Genomic DNA, 21,122 nt, shown 5'->3' on the forward strand with positions numbered 1-21,122 from the left:
AAACAAAAAATGATATATGGTGATACATATCATGTAGCATAGAAGTGAGCAAGATTAAACAAATATTATATTTGATCCTTTCTGAAATAAAATGATAAAATGAGGTGATAAAGTAATTAAATGGACTGTTATTTATTATGTATTGATATTTATATGACTTAATATTTAAAAAAAAAATGATACAACAGCTACTACTACTACTACTACGACTAATAATAATAATAATAATAATATTAATAATAATAATTAATAAAAATATATTACAAAGCTTTCGCTTTCCTTTAAACATAAAATATTTACATAGCTTCAAATAATATTTTTATATAGTTAACTGTTACTACTACTACTACTACTACTACTAATAATAATAATAATAGAATATATCACAATGCTCTTGCTTTTCTTTAAACATAAAATATTTACATTATTTCCAAATAATATTTATATATATTTTACTGTTACTACTACTACTAATAATATTTTATTTATTTTATTGTATTATTATTATTATTATTATTATTATTATTATTATTATTATTATTATTATTATTATTCACAATTATTCAAAATTTGACTACACTAAATGTAGCTGGAATGTACCACTCAAGTTCACTCAAAATTGAGCATGAATATGAAAGTTGTGTAAATGTTTATTCTGGAAAAGATATTATGGGGTGAAACTGTGGAAATTTTCCTTTCAAAATGTAAAAATAAAAAGTAAATTTTTTCTTTCTAAAGATAGCGTTTCAGAATGTTTAATAATTGTTTATGGAGCTTTTTTTTTTTTTACTGTGATATAGACATATTTCCGGTCAGCTTCCGCAGTCTCTGCATTCTTGACTCTTCAGCTTAGACTCTGCATTCTGTGGCTGAAATCAGACATACAATCGGAGCAAAATCGAAATGCGTGCGCGCTACTTCTTTCTACGTGTACACACTGTTAGTCATTTGTGCTGACAGCTGAGAAGAATTATATCCCTCACAAGCACTCTGAATATGTTACACTTCTCCGATAGTCAAATTTGTCGGTGGCGAGCGGCTGCCTGTCCTCTAGATGACGCTTGAGATAACGTGTCTGGCTTTTTCCGCTCTCAGTTTTTTTTTTCCATGGTCATTGTGACGGCCCGGGCGAGATTTTGAAGATTGTTGTCAGGACGTTTTTGCTGAAGCTTTGATGGAAATGAACTCGAAGGAAAACATGCAGATTTGTATATTTCGTTTAGCAGCATTTATGGCTCATCTATATATACAGTATTAGAAATATATAATATTCTACTAGTTTTTACATTTCTCTTGCTTCAGCAGATATAAATATAAATGGAAACATGGTGAATGCTGTACAGCCTTTTTAAATAGCGAGATAAAGAAATGCATTTTTTGCGTACCTGCTACTTAAATGTGCTTTTCTGAAAGAATAAGCGGGGGGGCTATAGGGGGGCATGGCATAGGAATATACTCAACAGTTGGAAACAATTCAATTCATTTTTATTTGTATAGCGCTTTTAACAATGAACATTGTCTCAAAGCAGATTTACACAGATGATGTGATAAAAAATTTATATGTTCTTTATAAGTGTAAGTTTGTCCCTGATGAGTGAGCCGGTGGCGACTGTGGCAAGAAAAAACTACCCGAGACGGCATTAGGAAGAATCCTTGAGAGGAACCAGACTCAAGAGGAAACCGATCCTCATCTGGGTTGCACCGAATGTCTATTTATTACAGATAAACGATGTTGCAGGGTGCAGTGATGGTGATCAGAAGCAAACTGTAGTCCTGAGTCAATGTAGCAGTCTGTTGACATTAACTACAGTCCCAATCCATCCTCAAAGCTCCCGTTTATGTGTTTAGATGACTCCATCTTAATTAGAAAATATTGTAAGTCACCATTTTTCTTTCTGTCACTATTTGATCCAGATTAAACCCATTCACACTGACTAAGAGTGTGTGGGGGAGAAAATGCTGGCAAGTTTAAGTGTTCGCAAGCTGCATCTATTTTTAGACTGTTAACTATCCCAAAAAATGTTTTGTGACCTGAAACTACACTATATGTACTATAGTATTGGGACACCTGACATAAGCATTTTTTTGGCATACTGTATGCAGTTCTTCCAACAAAGTATTACCACAAAGTGGGAGGCAAACATATGTATAGGATGCATCACTAAACTACACTACACAAACAGATTCTTGTTTATTCGTCTGTTTGATTTCTTTCATTTTTGTATCATTACTTTAAGTTTAATTTCTTATTTATTATATGTAGTAAATAGTATAATATTTATCAAAGGAATCGAAACCTCACCTTCATCTACGTGTTTTTAATATAATATTATCGTCTGCCACCTAAACTCTTTATGCAGATGCTCACTTTTTGGTAGCAAAATCTTTTTTGTTTTTTTGTCTCATTCACTACAAATTTTTTTTCTAGTGTTGGCAAATGGACTTGACAGTCAAAACTTCCTCTCCCAAGAATGAAATTTGAGTCCAGCGAAAGGATTTGGTCAAAGATATCGCACAGAAAGAGGAAAAGAGCTGGGGTTAAAGTGAAAGAAAGAGAAGCAGGAAAAGAAGAGCGAGAGAGGGAGAGAAAACGAGGGCGAGAGGTAAAAAGGTCCTCTTCTGTTTTAACACAAGTGTCTGAACAGGAGATAATGGCGGAGACTGTGGGATATAAATGATGCATTTGCTTCTTTCGGCCCCGATAATGGTGGTTTTGGGGGAAGGGGGGAGTTCATCGCTCTCTTATCAAAGCGCTCTGACATTTCTCCTTCAGCTGTAAAATTTCATATCGCATATCTCCCTTTTTTTGAGCTCGAAAGCCCTTTTTGTGGAGCAGTACAAGCCACAATCCATTTCTGCCCTATATGCTTTGGCCGGTATATTAATTTAGGGTCCTGTGTTGCCCCACTATAGTGATGGTCTTGATAGCTAGAACATCGTTTCCACTTTTCTTATGAATCGAATGAGTTTTAGAAACTAGATATCTGTGAGTATTTTATAACAAACTGGTGTAAGCGTTCAGTTTCAGTGTTTGTTTATGATACACAGTATCATAGTAGTGGATATTTGTGCTCCAAATGATTACAATAATGTAACATAGATTTTATAATAAATAGTTATTATTCTTTATTGTAACCACAATTTTATGTTTGCCACTTTGTACCTGACTTTATTATTTTAAAAAAAGTAGAAAGAAAACAAGATTTTGACAATTTTGACTATATTGACAACTCATTTTATTTATACAATATAAAAAATTTCCATATAAGAACACAATCAAAAAATTCTATCAAAAATATAGGGTAAAAGAAACAGCATATTATGCAAATGAAGCTGCACATTACATGATTCCCTAGCCTTTATTTAGTTTTATTTATTTATTTTTTCCATGTCCTTTCTAATTTGGTCCTGCTTTTTCACCCACCAGCTAACTCACACTCTATCATATGACAGCTTTCAACTGTCAAGCGTTGGCTACTCATGTGTGACCTCAAATTCACATTAAGCCAACATTTGTATATTTTCAGTATATAAAGCTATCTACAGTACCCTCTTCCACATACCAGATGCCCAATACTGGCTAGTGTCAGTGACCGCGGAGACAGAGTACGCCCCCTCTAGCCAATTTTGTTCCTTTGGTTCTTGGCCATGGATGACTGTAAAGGCTTGTTAAGGTTTACACATTTGGTCTCTATGTGTGTCTTGATTGTCTGTTTTCATTTGATCGAAATATACCATCCTGGAAATATTTGGAAACAGATTTTAGACAAGCATTAAGTATTAAAGTGGTACCCAGGACTTTGGGACTCTGGAACTCTGGAACGGGAGCCCGACCTTGGACCTTTTTGATTTGTGTTGGACTTGTGGTCCTGAGGTTCTTGTATGAATTTGATGCTATAGATCTTTATACGAGGTGGTATCCAAAGGTTTTGAGAATAGCAGTGTTTATTTATGTACGTTTACCCACTTCAAACTAGTCCCCCTACACAGCAATACAGTGCTCTCAGTGTTCCTGCCACTTTTCTTTCAAATTGTGTCTAGCAAATTCTGAGATTAGCTGGATCTTTATCTTCGGGAAGAGAGCAAAATCCACAGGATAGCAAATACCACCTGTCGCACTGCCTCCTATGTTAAGGATGATGTCTTCTGGCACACTGACTTAAAAAGGTCGGTGCTCCCTGTGACTGTGCGAAAACGTTTCGATACTACCCTTGTATATGACCAGGGAAAACAATAAAATGGCAACTCGCACCATTTGAAATAGGATATCTTTCCTTGTCACTCGAGTGGTACCATTTAGGGTATATCTTTTTCTACGTTTTGTATGTCTTTTTTTGTAGAAAGATGCATGTGAGGTGACCTTTTAATTGACTTCCAAAGAAAATTAGTTCTTAAGGTCCAAATATGTAACTCAGATCATTTTTAAGGACATGCAAAAGCCACTACAGTTGTTTGCTTGATGAAACCAACCTATAGACAATACTCCGAGGGGGTATGATAATGGAAAACTAGACATGCTGCCTCTTTAGGTCCAGTTACATATGACAGTTTGCTTGAGCACAGTCTGTCTGTTTGGTTACTGTAGGACATATAGGTCATTCTGAAAATTCTTTATACCACTTTACAACACTACTAGAATAACTCTATTGATAGGGTTTTAATGATAAAAAATGATCTCCCAAACCATTTCATCAGCAACGATGAACCAAACAGATGCCTACGTGAAGCATCTTTTTGAGGGTGCTATCGAGAAAAGAATCTGCCCCCCAAACAAAAGGGACATTCATACCTCTGCCAAGTATCTGCGGAGGGAAGGGGCAGGCTTCGGAGACGAGCGACAGATGATGATCTTATCAAGGGAGGAGGGGAGCGATGGAAGGATTTAGGGGTGGACCAGAAAGCTTGCTTTTTGGTCAAATTCTCAGCTGCTCCATTCCAGGATTGTGGCATTTTTCTACTTGATGATGACAGACCTGCGGAGGGGCCTTGTGACGCATGAACAAATGGAAAGGGTGGTAAAGTGTAAGCTGTGATCAACATTTCTGTATTTTTAAAAGCTATTATTTATATTCTACTGATAAATGGCACCTCCATACAGTAGCTTGACTGCTGCACACAGTCAGAAATCTTCTGACAGATTTAGGCCTGGGATTATAGGAACCTTTTAGGAATTTTTAGGAGCTCTTGAGGGGTTATCACAGAGTTTCCGACCTATCGCCCTTTGATTTAGTCTCTTTGTGAGATGTGTTAAATCGGTAAAACATTCTTCCTATAACCACTCAAACAGCCTGAAGAAAAAAAAAAATCCCCCCCTGCCCTTTAGATTGTAGTTTTAAATGGTCTACCGGTCAGAGTGAGCAATCTTGTCACAACTATTTCTGACCTTGGCGAGCCAGTGGCCTATGCCACATCATTCTTCACGGGCTCACGAGCTAACATCTCCAAACATGCAGACACACACACACACACACAGATCTGACCGCACATGCTGGTGATAAGACGTCGTTGGATGACACCACTGTTTATTTCTTGGCAGTGTATCTGGAATGGAGATGGCTGTCTGGAAAGTGGCAGCATTTTCCCAGCCTTCTCCATGATGGATCAGTGTAGATATTCTCCTGCCATATATAAATATATATAAACCACAAAGAGACGACATCTAAGCACATTTGAGGAAATAAACAAGGTGTTGATTATGCGTCCTGGTCACAATAGTGTACTCTCTCCTTGCGGGTTTGTTTCGAATCCACAACAGCTGGGTGGAAGCGGTCTTGGAACAGCCCACAAACGACTGGCAGACAATCACAATCCGACTCCAAATACCCCCCCCCCCCCCCCCCCCCCCGTGCCACATGCAGAGCTCCAACCAGATGCATGGATGCACACCAACTTGCGGCAAGAACCGCACCAAAAGTGTCAAACAGAGGCAAAACGGAGCATGTGTGTTTGGTTTGAAGGCCAGGAGGTCTAATCACACTAGGAACACACTTGGATGTATGGTATGGTTTTGTGTGAAGATGATAAAATCTGGCAATTATCTTGCAGTAGCATCACAAGAGATCTTAAGTAGTGTACAGAACCTTAGCTTTGATACCTCTGTTTGGTGCGCTAAAGTACAGATTGCTATACTAAGCTTGACTAATCCTCACAGATGTAAAGATTCGTATCTCAGATGGCTGATAACCCTGGCGAAACGTTGTCATTCATTTGACAAGAACACAACGCTACAAGGTTGTTAATTTATTCCAAAATGCTACAAAGTAAAGTAGAGCCCTGCTCGAACCCTATACCCGCTCACTCCTGAATTTCTGACCTATGCTGCCCGCTCCCGCGATTTTTGTTTCGAAGCTAATAAAGATTGTGTGACTGCAAAGGTAAACCCGCCCACTCCTGTGAGATTTCCGTTGGGTCTTGTGTGAACCGTGTTCGACGAAGAAGAATGCATGTAGAGCGTCACTCAGCAAAACTATACACCAGAATAATGACCAGCACAGCCAGCAGACCATCAACCACAACTACTTGACAGTTTCTCATTAAGATCCAATGCGAATTAGGTTCATAAAAGACAGCTGACTAATTTGGTGACCTACTTTTTAAATCTCACCGATCATGCTGTCGCCATAGACATCAGTCATTTACATATGATGGCAAGCTCGTCAGCGACCTGTGGGATGCATGTCATTATCAAGGCGGGTGTGATATTTAGCAAACAAGTCACCTTATGCATGAGCAAATGGAACGGCAGAGAATTTCCATACCGGCAAACCGACAAGGCTGAGTCTTGGTGATACATGACTGATATTTAAATAGAGAAGAGTAGCCCTAGAGTAGGTCAGTTAAAAGTTCAGGGTTATTGACGCTCCTTTAGTCTTATAAAGAGCGTGCAGGATTAAGGATCTTTAAAGTAACTAATACAGTATTTAATATAAACTGATGAGGCATAACATTATGACCACCGGCCTAATATTGTGTTGGTCTGCCTTTTGCTGCCGAAACAGTCCTGAACCATCGAGCATCAACAGCATTAACTTCTTCAGCAGTTTAAGCTACAGGAGCTCGTCTGTTGGATCAGACCACACAGACCAGTCTTTCCTACCCACGTACATCAGTGAGCCTCGGCCGCCCACGACCCTGTTCACCACTGCTTCTTCCCTGGAGCACTTGTGATAGATACTGAGTACTGCAGACTGGGAAGAGCCCGTGAGAGCTGCGGTTTTGGAGATGCTCTGACCCAGTCGTCTAGCCGTCACAATTTGGCACTTGTCAAACAAAAAATCCTTACGCTTGCCCAGTTTTCCTGCTTTTAACACGTCAACTTTAAGGACAAAATGTTCACTTGCTGCCTGACAAATATATTTACCCACTAACAGGTGCCATGATGAAGAGATAATCAGTGTTCCTTACTCAGTGGTCATAATGTTATAATGTCATAATGCGTAGTACAGTGTCTGGGTTCAGTTTGGAGAGTAGATTATTATCTTTTCATTGACTGCCCAGTGACAAGGAATACAAATGCAGAAGGATTGACAAGGAATACAATACAATTTAGATTATCACCATGGAAAGAAAGCAATGCCAGAGGAGCCAGAGGACGTTTGTGAGTCCTCTGGTCGCACTGGAGTATAAAGAACAGCTAATCAGGACTAATATCTAATAACTTTCTTAATTTTGATCCATACAAAACATGGCCCGGATACACTGATTCTGAGCTGCATATGTCTACTCCCCCTCCATTCCTTCTGGATGGCATAAGACCGAGATGCAGTTATCATAACTGTTTGATTTATAGACATAAAAAACAAAACAAAAGTACTCTAAATTAGCCAGATAAGATAGCAAGGCTCGGGAGCTAGCGAAGCGTTAGCTGCAGCACAGCTAATTAAGGCTGAGATCTGCACAGCTCTAACAAGAGGCCTTGGCCCTTTCCTGGAAAAACAGAAATAGAGCCCGTAGAGGCAGCCAGAATGCCTGTAATGTTTCAGCAAGGATTTATCAGCAAGGGGGAGGCGCGCGTTCAGAAGAGGTTAGCATCCTGTCGCTTCGATAAAGTCCATCTGATGGTGAGCCGCTACGAGGACAGGTGGACACAGCATGGAGTTTGTGTCATACACACTCACCAGTCTCTGTCTTTCTTTCTCTTACTGCTAAGGAAAGAGGCCCATTACAAGAATTAGCAAAGAATTTCACTGCATACTCACAGGTGCCAGGTTGTTTTATGATTAGCAAACAGTATGAAAGAGGAAAAGTGATCCCGGATCAAACACGATCTTTAACAAGGACAAGTGCACATGGGCCATCGTGATATCCGACTTGCATTCGAATTCCTGATTTCGCTTTAAAAGCAAATGAACAATGTTACTCAATTATTACCGTTACTTCATTTGAGTGGTAAAGGGGCCCAGCATTGACAGCTTGATGGTGGTGGAGTTTGAACTCACACATTTTCAATTCACATTCCAACTCCTTAATAACTCCTATAAGTAAAAAATTATATTTTTAAATATAGTATAATAATAATTAGTATATTGTGGTGATTCACAGCATTTCCTCCAGTTTCTCGGCTACTTTTGACCTAAAACGATTTCAGTAGGTGGACTGGCAGCTTTGAACTTCCCCCAGGTGTGAATGGTGTCCAAGTTCAAAGGTAGAAATCCGATTTTTTTTTGTTTTTATGAGATTTGCTCTCACTTGAAATAGGATATAATAAAAAGGGTCTGGATTTTTTCTTTTTAACCCATAAAATTGTATTACATAAAACACATAAAATACATCTAAAAAACTAATAAATATAATAACGAAATACCGAAAAATAATGTAACGAAATAACGAAAAAAGATTTTTTAATAAAATTGTTACTGATATTCTTGCGAATTAGAATGTAGGACATATGATAGCATGATGGATGAAACTCACCCCAAGTTCTGCCTTGTCTCACAGGAGAACTAGACCTGCTGAACAAAGAGGGCGAGCGGCGAGTTCAGAGTCGTCAGCAACTTCCCGTAGGGACCACCTGGGGGCCGTTCGATGGCAAGATCGAGATGAGCACCGACGGAACAAACCTGGTACGTTCCCTTTTTTATTATTATTATTCTTTGCTACTTCCGTCTGTGATAGAAGAGTGTCTGCAAGAGTGAAAGGGAAAGTTTATAGGACTGTGGTGAGACCTGAGATGCTGTATGGTTTAGAGACAGTGGCATTGAGTAAAAGTCAGGAGGTGGAGCTGGAGGTAGCAGAGCTGAAGATGTCGAGGTTTTCGTTGGGAGTGACGACGATGGAAAGGATTAGAAATTAGTTTATTAGAGGGACAGCGCATGTAGAACGTTTTGTAGACAAGGTGAGTGAGGTGAGATTTAGATGTTTCGGATGGTATGTGCAGAGGAGCAGAGGAGAGACATGGGGTATATCAGTAGGGGAATGCTAAGGCTGGAGCCACCAGGAAGGAGGAAAAGAGGAAGGCCAAGGAGGAGTTTTATGGATGTGGTGAGAAAAGACATGCAGGTAGTTGGTTTAAAAGATGCAGATGTAGAGGACAGAGGGGTATGAAGACGGATGATCCGCTGTGGCGACCCCTAATGGGAGAAGGTGAAAGAAGAAGAAGAAGACTTCCGCCAACTGCGCTAAGACGGATTTTAGTGCAGGATGTGCTAAGCTTTTTCTGTGGCAATAAGGATACATTCTGCAAAATAATGCCTTGCGTTGTGGAACCCAGTGTACGAACTTGAACGCACGGTTTACGCCACGTGTACAAGGCAGCACGCTTTAGTGTGTTTGAAAGTGCATTTCAGATCAGAGTTGCGTATCAACTTTGAAGACTTTTAGAAAAATAAATGCCTTTGAGTCTCAAAATCAGCCATAATTAATCGATGCATGGACAAAAGTATTGGGACACTTGACTTTTCCAGCCAAACATGGTCCTTCCCCAATCCTGCTTATTGTACAGAATGTCTATGGATGTAGTGACATAAAATATTCTCTTTACTTAAACTTGGAAACCCAAAACTGTTCCAGCAGGACAATGCCCATTTGCACAAAGAAAGCTCCATAAAGATACACTTTACATGGTTTGGTGTGGAAGCTCTCGATTGGCCTGTTATCGAGCTCTGACCTCATTCGTACTGAACACCCTTTTTTGTTGAAAGATTTAGTACTTAAATCCTCGCTTTCCAAATGTCCAACCCGTTCACTGCCAGACTCGTGTTTTTTTTTTTTTTTCCCTCGAACTTTCTTTCATTTCCTATTTCTGCTTTTTAGAAAGTTCCCGGCACGGGAACGTTCGAGCCGGTTATGCCGAGTTAATGAAGAGCGAGCACGAGAGGGAGAAGGAAGAAGAAGAAAAAAAAAACCTCCCATGACATTCGAATACAAACCAAACACATGGCTGCGACTGTCTCCGAGTCAAATTGGCCTCCAACAGAAGCATTTGAAGTGGCTCTATTTTAACCAGTTAATCTGCATATTTAATGACTAAGTGCTTTAATTGGTGAATGTTGAGTGGAGGCCAAGGCTTGATCGAACAGAAATTATGATCTCTTATATTTGATGGTAATTTTCAAACTTTCTTTCAACAAAAAAACCCCCCAAAAAAACGTGTGTTAAGTTTCCTATAACTGAGGTGATAAAGAGAAAAAGAGAGTATGTTCACCCTGCTTCTATTAAATAGAGATCAATTAAAAAAACACTAATTAAAAATGGTAACATCTCAAATTTATAATGTAGTTAAATAAGGTAGTGTCAATGTGGAGTTTGGTCTCTGAAGGTCTTATTCTTTGGGATTCCTTCAGTGTATGACTTATTTTCCATTCTGAATATAAATAATATTGTTGCTGTATTTGTACTGTACAGTGATGCCAAACAAATTAGAACAGGAACCTGAAGCGACGTGCCGGTCAGTGTGATTTATTTATTTATTTTTTGTTTTGACATGGTTTTCTGCTGAGCACAGCTGTAAAGAGATGTAATTTTGGTTTTTATAGTCAGTTGAAACCAGTCTTCTCTTCTGATCTCTCCGAACACGAACTAGGCATTTGTGCCTGCGTAAATGTCGCTTGATGGAAGATTTATTTACACTCTGTGCATACTCTAATAGTTGTTGTGGGTCAAAATTCCCAGGAGACAGTGGTGGACGAAGTACACAATCCATGTACTTGAGCTAAAGTACAGATACAGTAGGTAAAATATTACTCCAAGTAAAAAAAAAAAAGTGCTTTGCCTTCAAATGTACTTAAGTATTATAAGTATCTACAGATAAATAAAAAGAACAACTGATTTATCAAAATGTAGTCGAGTAAAAAGTACGATATTTTGCTTTGAAATGTAGTAAAAAGGTTAAAGTCTCCCCAAATGTAAATACTACAGTAATGTACAGATACATAAAAAGGGTATTTTAGTACAGTAACAAATTACAGCCAGAAGACCAGCAGATTCTGAAATACTAAAACTGGTATATGTGCTCCTATTGAGGTAGACAGTTTATATCTAATCTATGTCTAATATAATCTGATTAAAATGTCCTGAACATCATATAAACCCTACCATAAGTGGACCGAATTTTTATAATTTATTTTTTTACTCAAAAGCCTTTGATAAGCCTTCTATTATATCAGAGTTTCTTATTAATGAAGTCAGAAGATCGTGGCGATTCCGCCGTTCTTGCACACTGTGCTAAATTGTCATGTCTTTATGAAAAGGTGACCCTTATCTATTTGGAATTTCGAAACCGTTTGAAAGAACGCGTGACCCCGACCGCTTTAAAAATCGCACCGCCATTCCAAATGGGTTCGATCGAATACGCCGAGGTAACCAGGCGATCATGGACTCGACTCCGGCGGTCGGTGGAACCTGAGCCACCACCTGGCTACGTCTTCGTCTCAATATCAGCTGATAATGAGAACGCGATCGCTCGATAGGCGCGAAGGCGGTAGGTTGTGGGTTCAGTTCGGACGGATCGGCGCCGTCTCGGGAGATGGTCGAGCGAGTATTGAGGTTCGTGCGGGCCAGCAGTGAGAATATGAGTCTGATAGATGGGGAAAAAAGGATGTGGGTCGAAGCAGAGAGAGTGGATTAATGTCACCTCCTCAGATAGTGATGAAATTGGCGAGAGAGAAAGACAGTAGAGGCAGAGTGAGTAAGAGTCCATTAGTAGAGATGTAGCATATCAAAGTAAATGAATGCAGCTGTATATATATATATATATATATGTGTGTGTGTGTGTGTGTGTGTGTGTGTGTGTGTGTGTGTGTGTGTGTGTGTGTGTGTGTGTGTGTGTGTGTGTGTATATATATATATATTCTCTGAGTATCTGCAATATTACATTATATTGCATATAGTAACTAAGGCTGATGCGATTCGTATCTCGATGCATAGCCAATGATACGATACATCAAAGATATCTACAGTATGAAGCAGCTACCGATTCACCGCTATTGCGATGCCGTGTGATCCGATTTTAATTCAACAGAATACAGTGGATAGAAAATCTGATGCTATGCTATGCATTATTTTTTTTTAGATTGTCATTTTCATATTCACACCCATACAAGTGTGATTTAAAAAAGAATAACAACAAAAAAAATGTAATGCAGCTCACTGGTAAGTGTCGGTATGGTGAACTATTTTTAGAAAAGGCCTGCGGGTGACTCATGTGGTCCTTGCGGGCGACCTGGTGCCCGCTGGCACCATGTTGATGACCCCTGGTCTAGAATAAATAGAATGAATAGAAATATCACGCATTCAGTTATAGTTAGACATAAATAAATTGGTTTTTACCGATGTTAAAAAAAAAAAAAAAAACACGATGCATCTTGATTCAAATGTCAACTTGTATCCGATGCACACTTTTTAACTTTTCTCTGTTAACTTTCATGCCAATGCACCAATGCGAATCAGTGTATTTTTTTTTACCATCCCTAGTGTATAGTAACTTGGCAACCCAAAACACATGATTTGTGTTTTAGGGTATTTTTTACATTCGTTTTTATTAATATTTCTTGCGCTAATATGATCCCTGACAATTGTTATTTAAAAGAAATCAACGATTAGGTAGAAATTTCCTAGTTTTCCAATAACAGCACATTCTGAAATGGTTTCTTCCTCTTTTAATCTGCTACCTTTCCACTGCTAACAGTTATTCATAAAAGAAGACATGAATCAGTCATCGGTCATCAGCTTGACCTTGGTTACAAAACACTGACACAAGAGACTCCTTCCTTCCTTCATTATATAACTATTTCTTGTTATTATAAAGCGGCGCTTCTCAGCACACGTCTGCTTTTATGTGATCGCTCTGAGATTCATTACTCGTGATTACAAGCAGCTTCTGCACCGCAAACACTCCTCATTTAGTCGAGACTTACAATCTTTTATCTAGCCATAAAAATCTTATTAATCTATTTCAAGAATGAAATACTATGCAAGAGCAGATCATGTAAGATCGTTATGATTGTTTTACGATTATCAATGTCTTAATGCCTTAATGAATTTTTTTACTTAGTTCTTTAAAGCTTAAAATTGATTTTACCCACACGTTGAGCTTAATTACTATCAGAGACCTCATACGAGGCCTTTTATCTTTAAAGACTTTATTTTAGCTTTAATAACTGGTTTTAAAGTTGCCCAGAAAAAGAAATTACTCAATAATCACACCTGGGACTTGTATATAATGATGATGATTCTTAAATAAAATGGAATTCTTTTTTCTTGTTCACTGGTTTTAAGATCTTTTCACACAAATTAAGAGAAGCAAACTGGTTAAAAAAAAAATAAATAAGTAACAAGCTCGTTTTAGGAAAGTTTCAATGTTTATTTTGAAGGCATTTTGTTCTAAATATGTTTTCTATTTGAAGTGTGATTACCTAGTGTGATTATCTTATTGCACTGGCAGATCATGTGATTGTTTCTAGTCTGTATTTTTTTAAATCATGCATTCATTTCTTATATTTAGATGGGTTTTTTTTTTGCATTGGGGCATCATTGCAGTCGATGCTGTCCTGCCATTAAAGTTAGCATAACTTGAATTGGTGTGAGAGAGAGAGAGAGAGAGAGAGAGAGAGAGAGAGAGAGAGAGAGAGAGAGAGAGAGAGAGAGAGAGAGAAAGATTGTAAAATGAAGACTGAAAGAGGTAGAGTAAGTGGTGTACAGAGAAAGACTGAGGGCATGTAAAGGATGTGATGAAGTGAACAAAGACACGGTGGACACTTGGAGTTTACCGAGGTCCCAGCAAAACGTGACATTGTGTACGCAAGTGTGTGTGTGTTTGTGCGTGTGAGTGTGTTTGCAGGTGGGTAAATGATCCGTTCAAATGATTTACGAGTCAGAGAGTCACTGCTCGCAAACGTTCCGGATATCGATTTAATACAGCGAAGTGTTTCTGGCCATCGCACAGTTAATCATATTTGTATTATATTAAATTAATTCTTTCCTTTTTTTTATCCTTCATTCAAATTGAAAGCCAATAAAACGTGAATAACACAATAACTAATATGAGAAAAGTTTGTGGTCACCTGACCCTAAGATTTTGTATGTGCATCCCATTCCGCATTTAGTCCCCATTAACTTCCACCCTTCTGGGAAGATGTTCCACTGCATTTTAGAGTGAAGATTTCTGCTTGATCAGTTACCCGAGTGTTATTTAAGTTAGGTGAGGAGGCCTGGAGTGCAGTCAGAGTTTCAATTCATTTCAAAGGTGTGCAGTAGAGCTGAGGTCAAAGCTTTATAGCAGGACACTCAATTTATTTCAATTCATTTTTATTTGTGTAGAGCTTTTTACCATCAACATCGTCTCAAAGCAGCTTTACACAGATAAAGCGGTTGTAGGGTTGTGTTATAATATTTATTGCCTATAAGTTTGTTCCTTATAATAATAATAACCAGACTCAAAAGGGAACACATCCTCGTCTGGGTCATCTGGGGGGGGCACCGAACGTCCATACATTGAGTGCATTCATTACACTCAAGATCTTTCAGTCTGACCCATGCAAAATCTTCATGGAGCTGGAAATTTTAAAGCTACACAATTGTATGCCTCCGAATTTGTGGTAACTGTTACCACATATGGCTGGAAAATTCCCAATACTTTCGTCCGTATAGTGTATTTTCAAGGTCTGAGTTTTGTTCGTTTTTTAACGAGCAATGAAACCCGGTAAAGGACAAGAGTGTTTTCCAACCGTTAGGGTGTCCGTAGGCTTAATTTGAAGTTCGGCAATCAAAAACCCAACCTCCACCCAATTTTAAATCGAGCATAAGTAGAGAAGGGTGTCTGGGATTTCTGCTGAAAATGTCACTCTTGCGAATAAAATGTCTGCTTTTTGTATACTCAGCACACATTAAGTTCTCGTCCAGACCTTTCCACTCGAGCGCTTTCGCTCAGACTTTTCTCACCAACACCCCCCCCCCCCTTTTTTTTTTCTTCTCCCTATTTCGTCCGAGTGAATGAGAATCAGAACTGGCCGTCCTGCCCTGCACCCTGCACAATTTCTCCACCTCACTCTCCTGTTCCCCCTTTAGTTTGCTGTTCGTTTTCCAGCTCTCTGTCTCTCTCATATCCCGCAGATCAATGGGATCATTAGAGCCCAATTACCCATCAGGCTTCGTCCAGGTGAGCCACGAGCTCTTTCTGTCTCTCTCTCCCTCTCTCTCACACACACACATTCACACACCTTCTCTCGAATTAACACAAATTAATGATGACACTGGGATATAAATGTCTGCTGAGCGCTGGTCGGTATGCCAATGCAGGTCGAAGTTATCGAGTAGCAGGTGTCTCCATCAAGGTAATTACCGGGCCTGGACTTACCGCGCCTCTCCTGCCCGGTGTCTGATTTAAGTGTCCATAATTGATTTGGAAGCCGACTAATAACGGGATCTTGTTTTTTGGGAGGGACCACTAAAATGGCCATTAGTGTAGCTTTCAGGCTCGACGTGGCGCTAATGAACGAACACGGTGCTAATTAAACTCTGAAAGCCAGGAATCTGTGGTTGGGAAAAAAAATATATAAAAAAAAATAAGCATTCTGGTAGTTTTTTTTTTTTTTTTCTGTATGTGGAAAGGTTAGGAAGTGAACCGTATTTCAGGAGTGTTCAGGAAAATGACAAGTTACTGTCTTCATTTTCAGTGAGAGGGAGGGGGAGAAGGGGTTTTATTCTGTAATTCAGCGGGAGGTTCGACGCGGAGGGCAAGAACGGGAGGAATTCTTCAAGCTGTCACTCCTCTATTTATCACCTCCCTCTCTCTCCTCACCACTCCCTCTGACAGGCTCATTGTTCGCGGCCCAAAGTTGAACAAGTATCGGCGCGGCCCGTTTTGTTTATTTATTTCGGGGGTGTTTTTTTTTTTTTTTTTGCCCCCCTCGAGATGCCAAAAATTATATTTTTCTTCTTGTCATTACTTCATTAATCAGGAGCCTGAACTTCTGAAAAATGTTTTGTTTAGGAGGCTGCAATCTGTTTAGCGGTGCAGGGATATATGTGTGTGGATACGTACGATACAGAGTGTGTGTGTGTATATGTGTGTGTGTGTGTTGTTAATCTGTGCCTGTGGCAGGTTTCCCCTCCGAAACGCAGCACTAAGCAGCGGTATCGCGCGCCTATTGTTGTAGCCTCTGTCATAGCAAGGAGAGCCTGATGCAGGCCTGGACTGGCCTGATAAGGAAAGAGTATTCAACATGGCTGGAAAGGAGAATCAGTGGGACTTGAGAGTGGAGTGTGGATGGAGCACACACACACACACACACACACACACACACACACACACACACATATATATGCACACATGCTCACACACTCCGAAATGCATGCACACCCACGCTTTTTCCTCTATCACTTACATTCCGGCCCATTTATTTACTTTCACCTCTAATTATAAACGCATACTAACTAAGAAAAAAATCTGAGCATTGACATGCCGGAGCAGGCGATCTTTTTTACATATTTCCATCAGCTTATATTTTATCAGTCTCGAAATCTCCCCTGTCAGGGACTGGTAATGCAGTCTGGTATCAGGGAGTAACAGGATTTTAATTCCATGTTGGGCACACAAACGATTTCGGCGTCCAGAATGTGGCTTTATCTAATGAAATATTAGGCGGAGAACCAATTTGTGATTGCATGCTTCAATTACTTGCTTGGGCTTTGCCCCAATCGCCAGGCTGGGGCGACCTCAGATGGCTCGAATGGTAATGATCGTGCCTTTTTTTTATAAGTTTTTGTTCTTTTCATCCAGAAACTATTGCTAGCGAGGATTCCAGAGTGTGCAGTAGTCAAAGTAGCAAAGCATCTGGAAATCTCCAAAGGTTATGTGCAGGAAACGGAATTGAGTAGTTTACCTCTCGAATCTACTAGTCCGAGTCGTTCGTTCTTTTATCACCTGACTCCCATAGACATTATGATTAAAGGATTAAAGAAACGAAATAAACTAAATGACTCAATCAAAAATAGCTTTGTTTATTTTGATGAACAAGATCCGAGGAACCGAGTCGCCAAAACGATCCGATCAACAAAACTTATCTCCAGATCGCAACCTGGGGTCAGGTTTTTGGTTCCAAAAGCGGAAAAACAATACAATATAAGACCTCATATCTGAAGTTCGATGATAATTCTTGATCTAAAGTCCACCTGTACATTGAACACCGAGACTGCTTAAGAAGACTTCCTTTAAAAAATGCCTCTCAGCTTCCTGGACAATCCAGTTCCAGAGGGATGTATAGTGGAGCAGGGTTGTGACCTTGCAGAGAAGGGGGTATACGGATGCATTGTTCTTTTTTTCATCTCTAAAGGTCCCCCTCTCAGTGAGCCGACAGGGTTGCGTTCGTCGCACACAGCGTTTCCCAGGGCTACAGCTGAGCAGCGCTTAGATAATACATAGTCGACTTCATCTACAAGTGAACCTGACATTCAGCATACCCCCCCACCCGCTTTTCCCTTTCCCTTACCCTCTGCCTCTCTCTCTCTCTCTCTCTCTCTCTCTCTCTCTCTCTCTCTCTCTCTCTCTCTCTCTTTTATTTCCTCCATCAGCTCAGACAGGAAAGCAGATACGGCACAGGGATGATAAGCAGAAGCACATTGTGACTCGAGTGATGGCGACGTAGCTCGGCACGATTGCAGGAAACGATGTGATCGCATTTACCATGTCGCCAAATGCAGCGCGATGACTTGAGTCAAAAGTTCGCGAACGCTGTCTGCTGATACATGTCACGAAAATGTCATCCGATAATGTCTCTTTTTGCCAGCTCTGGGGTGGAACACTCTAAATAGCGTTTTTTATTTACTGTTTGAGCAGGGGTTTTTTTTGGCTCAGGAACTAATTTTTGCCACGGGACCGTAAGAATTCTGCTCAAAGCACAATCTTTGCAACGTTGTCATACAAGCACCAGGTGAGGCAGCAAGTGATGTCAGTTTGGCAAAATGGCAACAAGAAGAGGAATTCTGAGGATTATGCTGGTTTGAGGGAAGGCCAGAGATGAAAACTTCTTAAATGATGGATATGTTAATGAGATGAAGGCTGGCCTACTCTGATCTACCTGGACAGAGGTATTTCAAGGTGACTGATTCATCTTTGGAAAGCAAATTATCCTGGTCAAGGGGTACAGAGGGTTCCCCAAGAATTCAGGATACATGGTTGGAATACATCCTAAATGGTGCACCAGCCCATTATGTGGTTACCATTTTACAGTCCCACCTAGGGCCATTTAGTGTAGATAATCCACCAGGCAGTTTTGTGGAGGTTGGAGGAAAGTGGAGAACCCAAATCATGGGAATCACAACAAGGGAAGCTCCAGTCTGTGGTCTCTTCCAAATCAAACCATCGAACACTACCAACCTCTAGGTGACCTGAATGAGAAAAAGTTAATACGAATTCTGGAACAGCATGTCTTCGTGATTGCGCATATTTGGAGATTTTTTTTAAGGAGCCTGTCATGCAAATCAAGCTACTATGTTGCCATCTTCAAGTCTAAGTCATAAGCTTGAACCTTTGGAATATAAACCATTTTTTCTCCCATGAATGAACATTTGCTTGAAGTGTTTTGAAATCAAGGACCATTTGGTGATCTTCAGCACATTAATCCGCTTTAATCAGGACACAATCAGCAAGACTGTACACAGTATTTTCTCCCTTGGTTTGTACAAGGAGATCTTGCCAAAGGTGTGGCCATACACCAATAAACTCTACAGCAAACATAGCCGAGTGTGATTGAGAGGGGTATGAGCGGCACCAGCTGCTTTGCCATCTGTCACTGTCAAGGCTCCCTTTATGGGACACCGAAGCATCTTCCTTGAAAGAAAAAAAACGCAGCCGAGATAATCCGCAATTGTTCTCGTTCGCAAACACAAGTCCCCCGTTGGAATTCCACATTACACTCCGATAGCGAGCTAATTGGTAGCGAAGCGACTGAAGTGGGCGAGGTTCACACACAAACACACACATTTTTAAGTATCAGTGACATTTGTGACATTTGAAATTTCAGCATTTCTTTAGAAGTCCATGTAATGGTAGTGCTGAATTTTTTCTTTAGGTTGTGATTTAAATTTATTTTTGTCAATTTGCAATAGTCAGTATTTGAGTCCAAACATGTTTTCAGAATGAATGTATAATTTATAACTGGACTCTTTTCCTTGTCTTAGATCTGACACTTCAATCTCATGGTGTCCCTCTGTGTCTTGTTGGCTGAGATATCAAAGCTTTAACCTTGCTTCATTCCAAAAAAAAAAAAAAAAAAAAAAAAAAAAGAGGGTAGCGTTACCCCTATCATGCCCTGGCCAACTCCAACCCCATCATGCCCTGGCCCCTGTCAACCATCTCCAAGCTCAAACTTGGTTGCATTTCTAACCTTCTCTAAAACTTGCGGTCATGTATCCACTCTTATTTTGGATGCCAACGATCCTTCCATCTCATCACTCCAGATGGAGAAACAGCACCGAATGAAAGTATTCAGTGTGAAAATCGTGATTATTTTGCTGCTCGCACGGTCATCTGGTGCGCTATCACAGACGGTTGTCTCGTGGGATAAAAACGCCCTATAGGGGCCAGAGAAGAGGACGTCTGGACAGCGTCTGGTCGTCTATCCCGGTGGTCTAGCACATCTTGCTTACAAGGCTGTCAAGTAAATACAGGAATATTTGGCTGCAAGGGATCCTTGGTAAACTTAACCGAGTAACATTTTCTAGCGGCCGGCATGCCGAGACTCGTAGATGACGGAGTTCAGGTCTAATGCATCGCCAGGTAGCAAGTTCACCCTCTCTATCGTTTAGACATACCTCGGAGCAAATACTGGCACTCTTCAAAGTGGATTTTCGATGACTTCTTGTTCAAAAGTGTGGCCTCACAAATCACAGCACACACAGACACAGATTATGCAAATGGACGCCTCTGCAACAAAGGTGGCAAAGTTCACGTCCAGTGCCGTTTCGAGCCTGGTTAAGTAATATCTTTGGCATTGGAATTTTACCAGGCGGAACTCTGCAAAGTGTTGTAATAACCCAGTTCTCAAAAGTTACACTCACCAGAACTTTTTTTAAAAGGTTACCATGAGCACATCAGAGGACTCTGGGGTACGATGTAGAAGGTAGACTTCAGGATTGAAAGTAACCAGTTCCTTTAATACCACAGTTCTGTTGGTTAGGAAGTGTTGATTAATTTGACAATGAATGAATGAATGGCTCCAATTTGTTTTGGTTTGTACAGTAAAAATGTATACCAGCTCATTTATGGAAGGAGTCTCCGGTGTTTAAGATTTTTAACAGTAAAACACTTCAGCACTGGTTGGGTGAGATATGAGGTCTGTCAGGAACATGAGCTGTTTTATTGACTTCATAAGTAGGACATCCTATTCTTAAATGTTTTAATGAACCATTCGTTCCTTTTTAAACAAGTCTTTAATTTGACTCGGAAGAACGAGTCGTTTCAAAGAGTGATTCGTTCATTTTCTACTGAACGCTCATAATCAAAGCATCACAAAATCTCTGTAGGTTATGTATAGAAAAAAGCATCAAGTCGTTTACCTCTCGACTCTTCTACTCGGAGTGGTTCGTTCCTTTATCACGTGACTCCCATAGATGCTACACAATGAAATAGATGAGGTTTTTTTTTGTCTAAAGTTTGACATTATTGATACAATAATAATTATAGGTGT

General features: G+C 39.9%; 1 protein-coding gene across 2 annotated transcripts in view; it reads left to right on the forward strand.

The window, feature by feature from the left end:
• The window catches only part of zfpm2a (zinc finger protein, FOG family member 2a), a 167,007-nt gene that overhangs the window by 85,110 nt on the left and 60,775 nt on the right, over positions 1-21,122 (forward strand). For both annotated transcript variants that reach the window (XM_083529853.1, XM_083529854.1), the window contains exon 4: positions 8,938-9,062. In XM_083529853.1, coding sequence (XP_083385979.1) covers positions 8,938-9,062 — 125 coding nt within the window. The remainder of the gene's footprint in view (positions 1-8,937; positions 9,063-21,122) is intronic.

This window comes from Silurus aristotelis (assembly GCF_946808225.1).
Source record: "Silurus aristotelis genome assembly, chromosome: 25".
Taxonomy (NCBI): Eukaryota; Metazoa; Chordata; class Actinopteri; order Siluriformes; family Siluridae; genus Silurus; species Silurus aristotelis.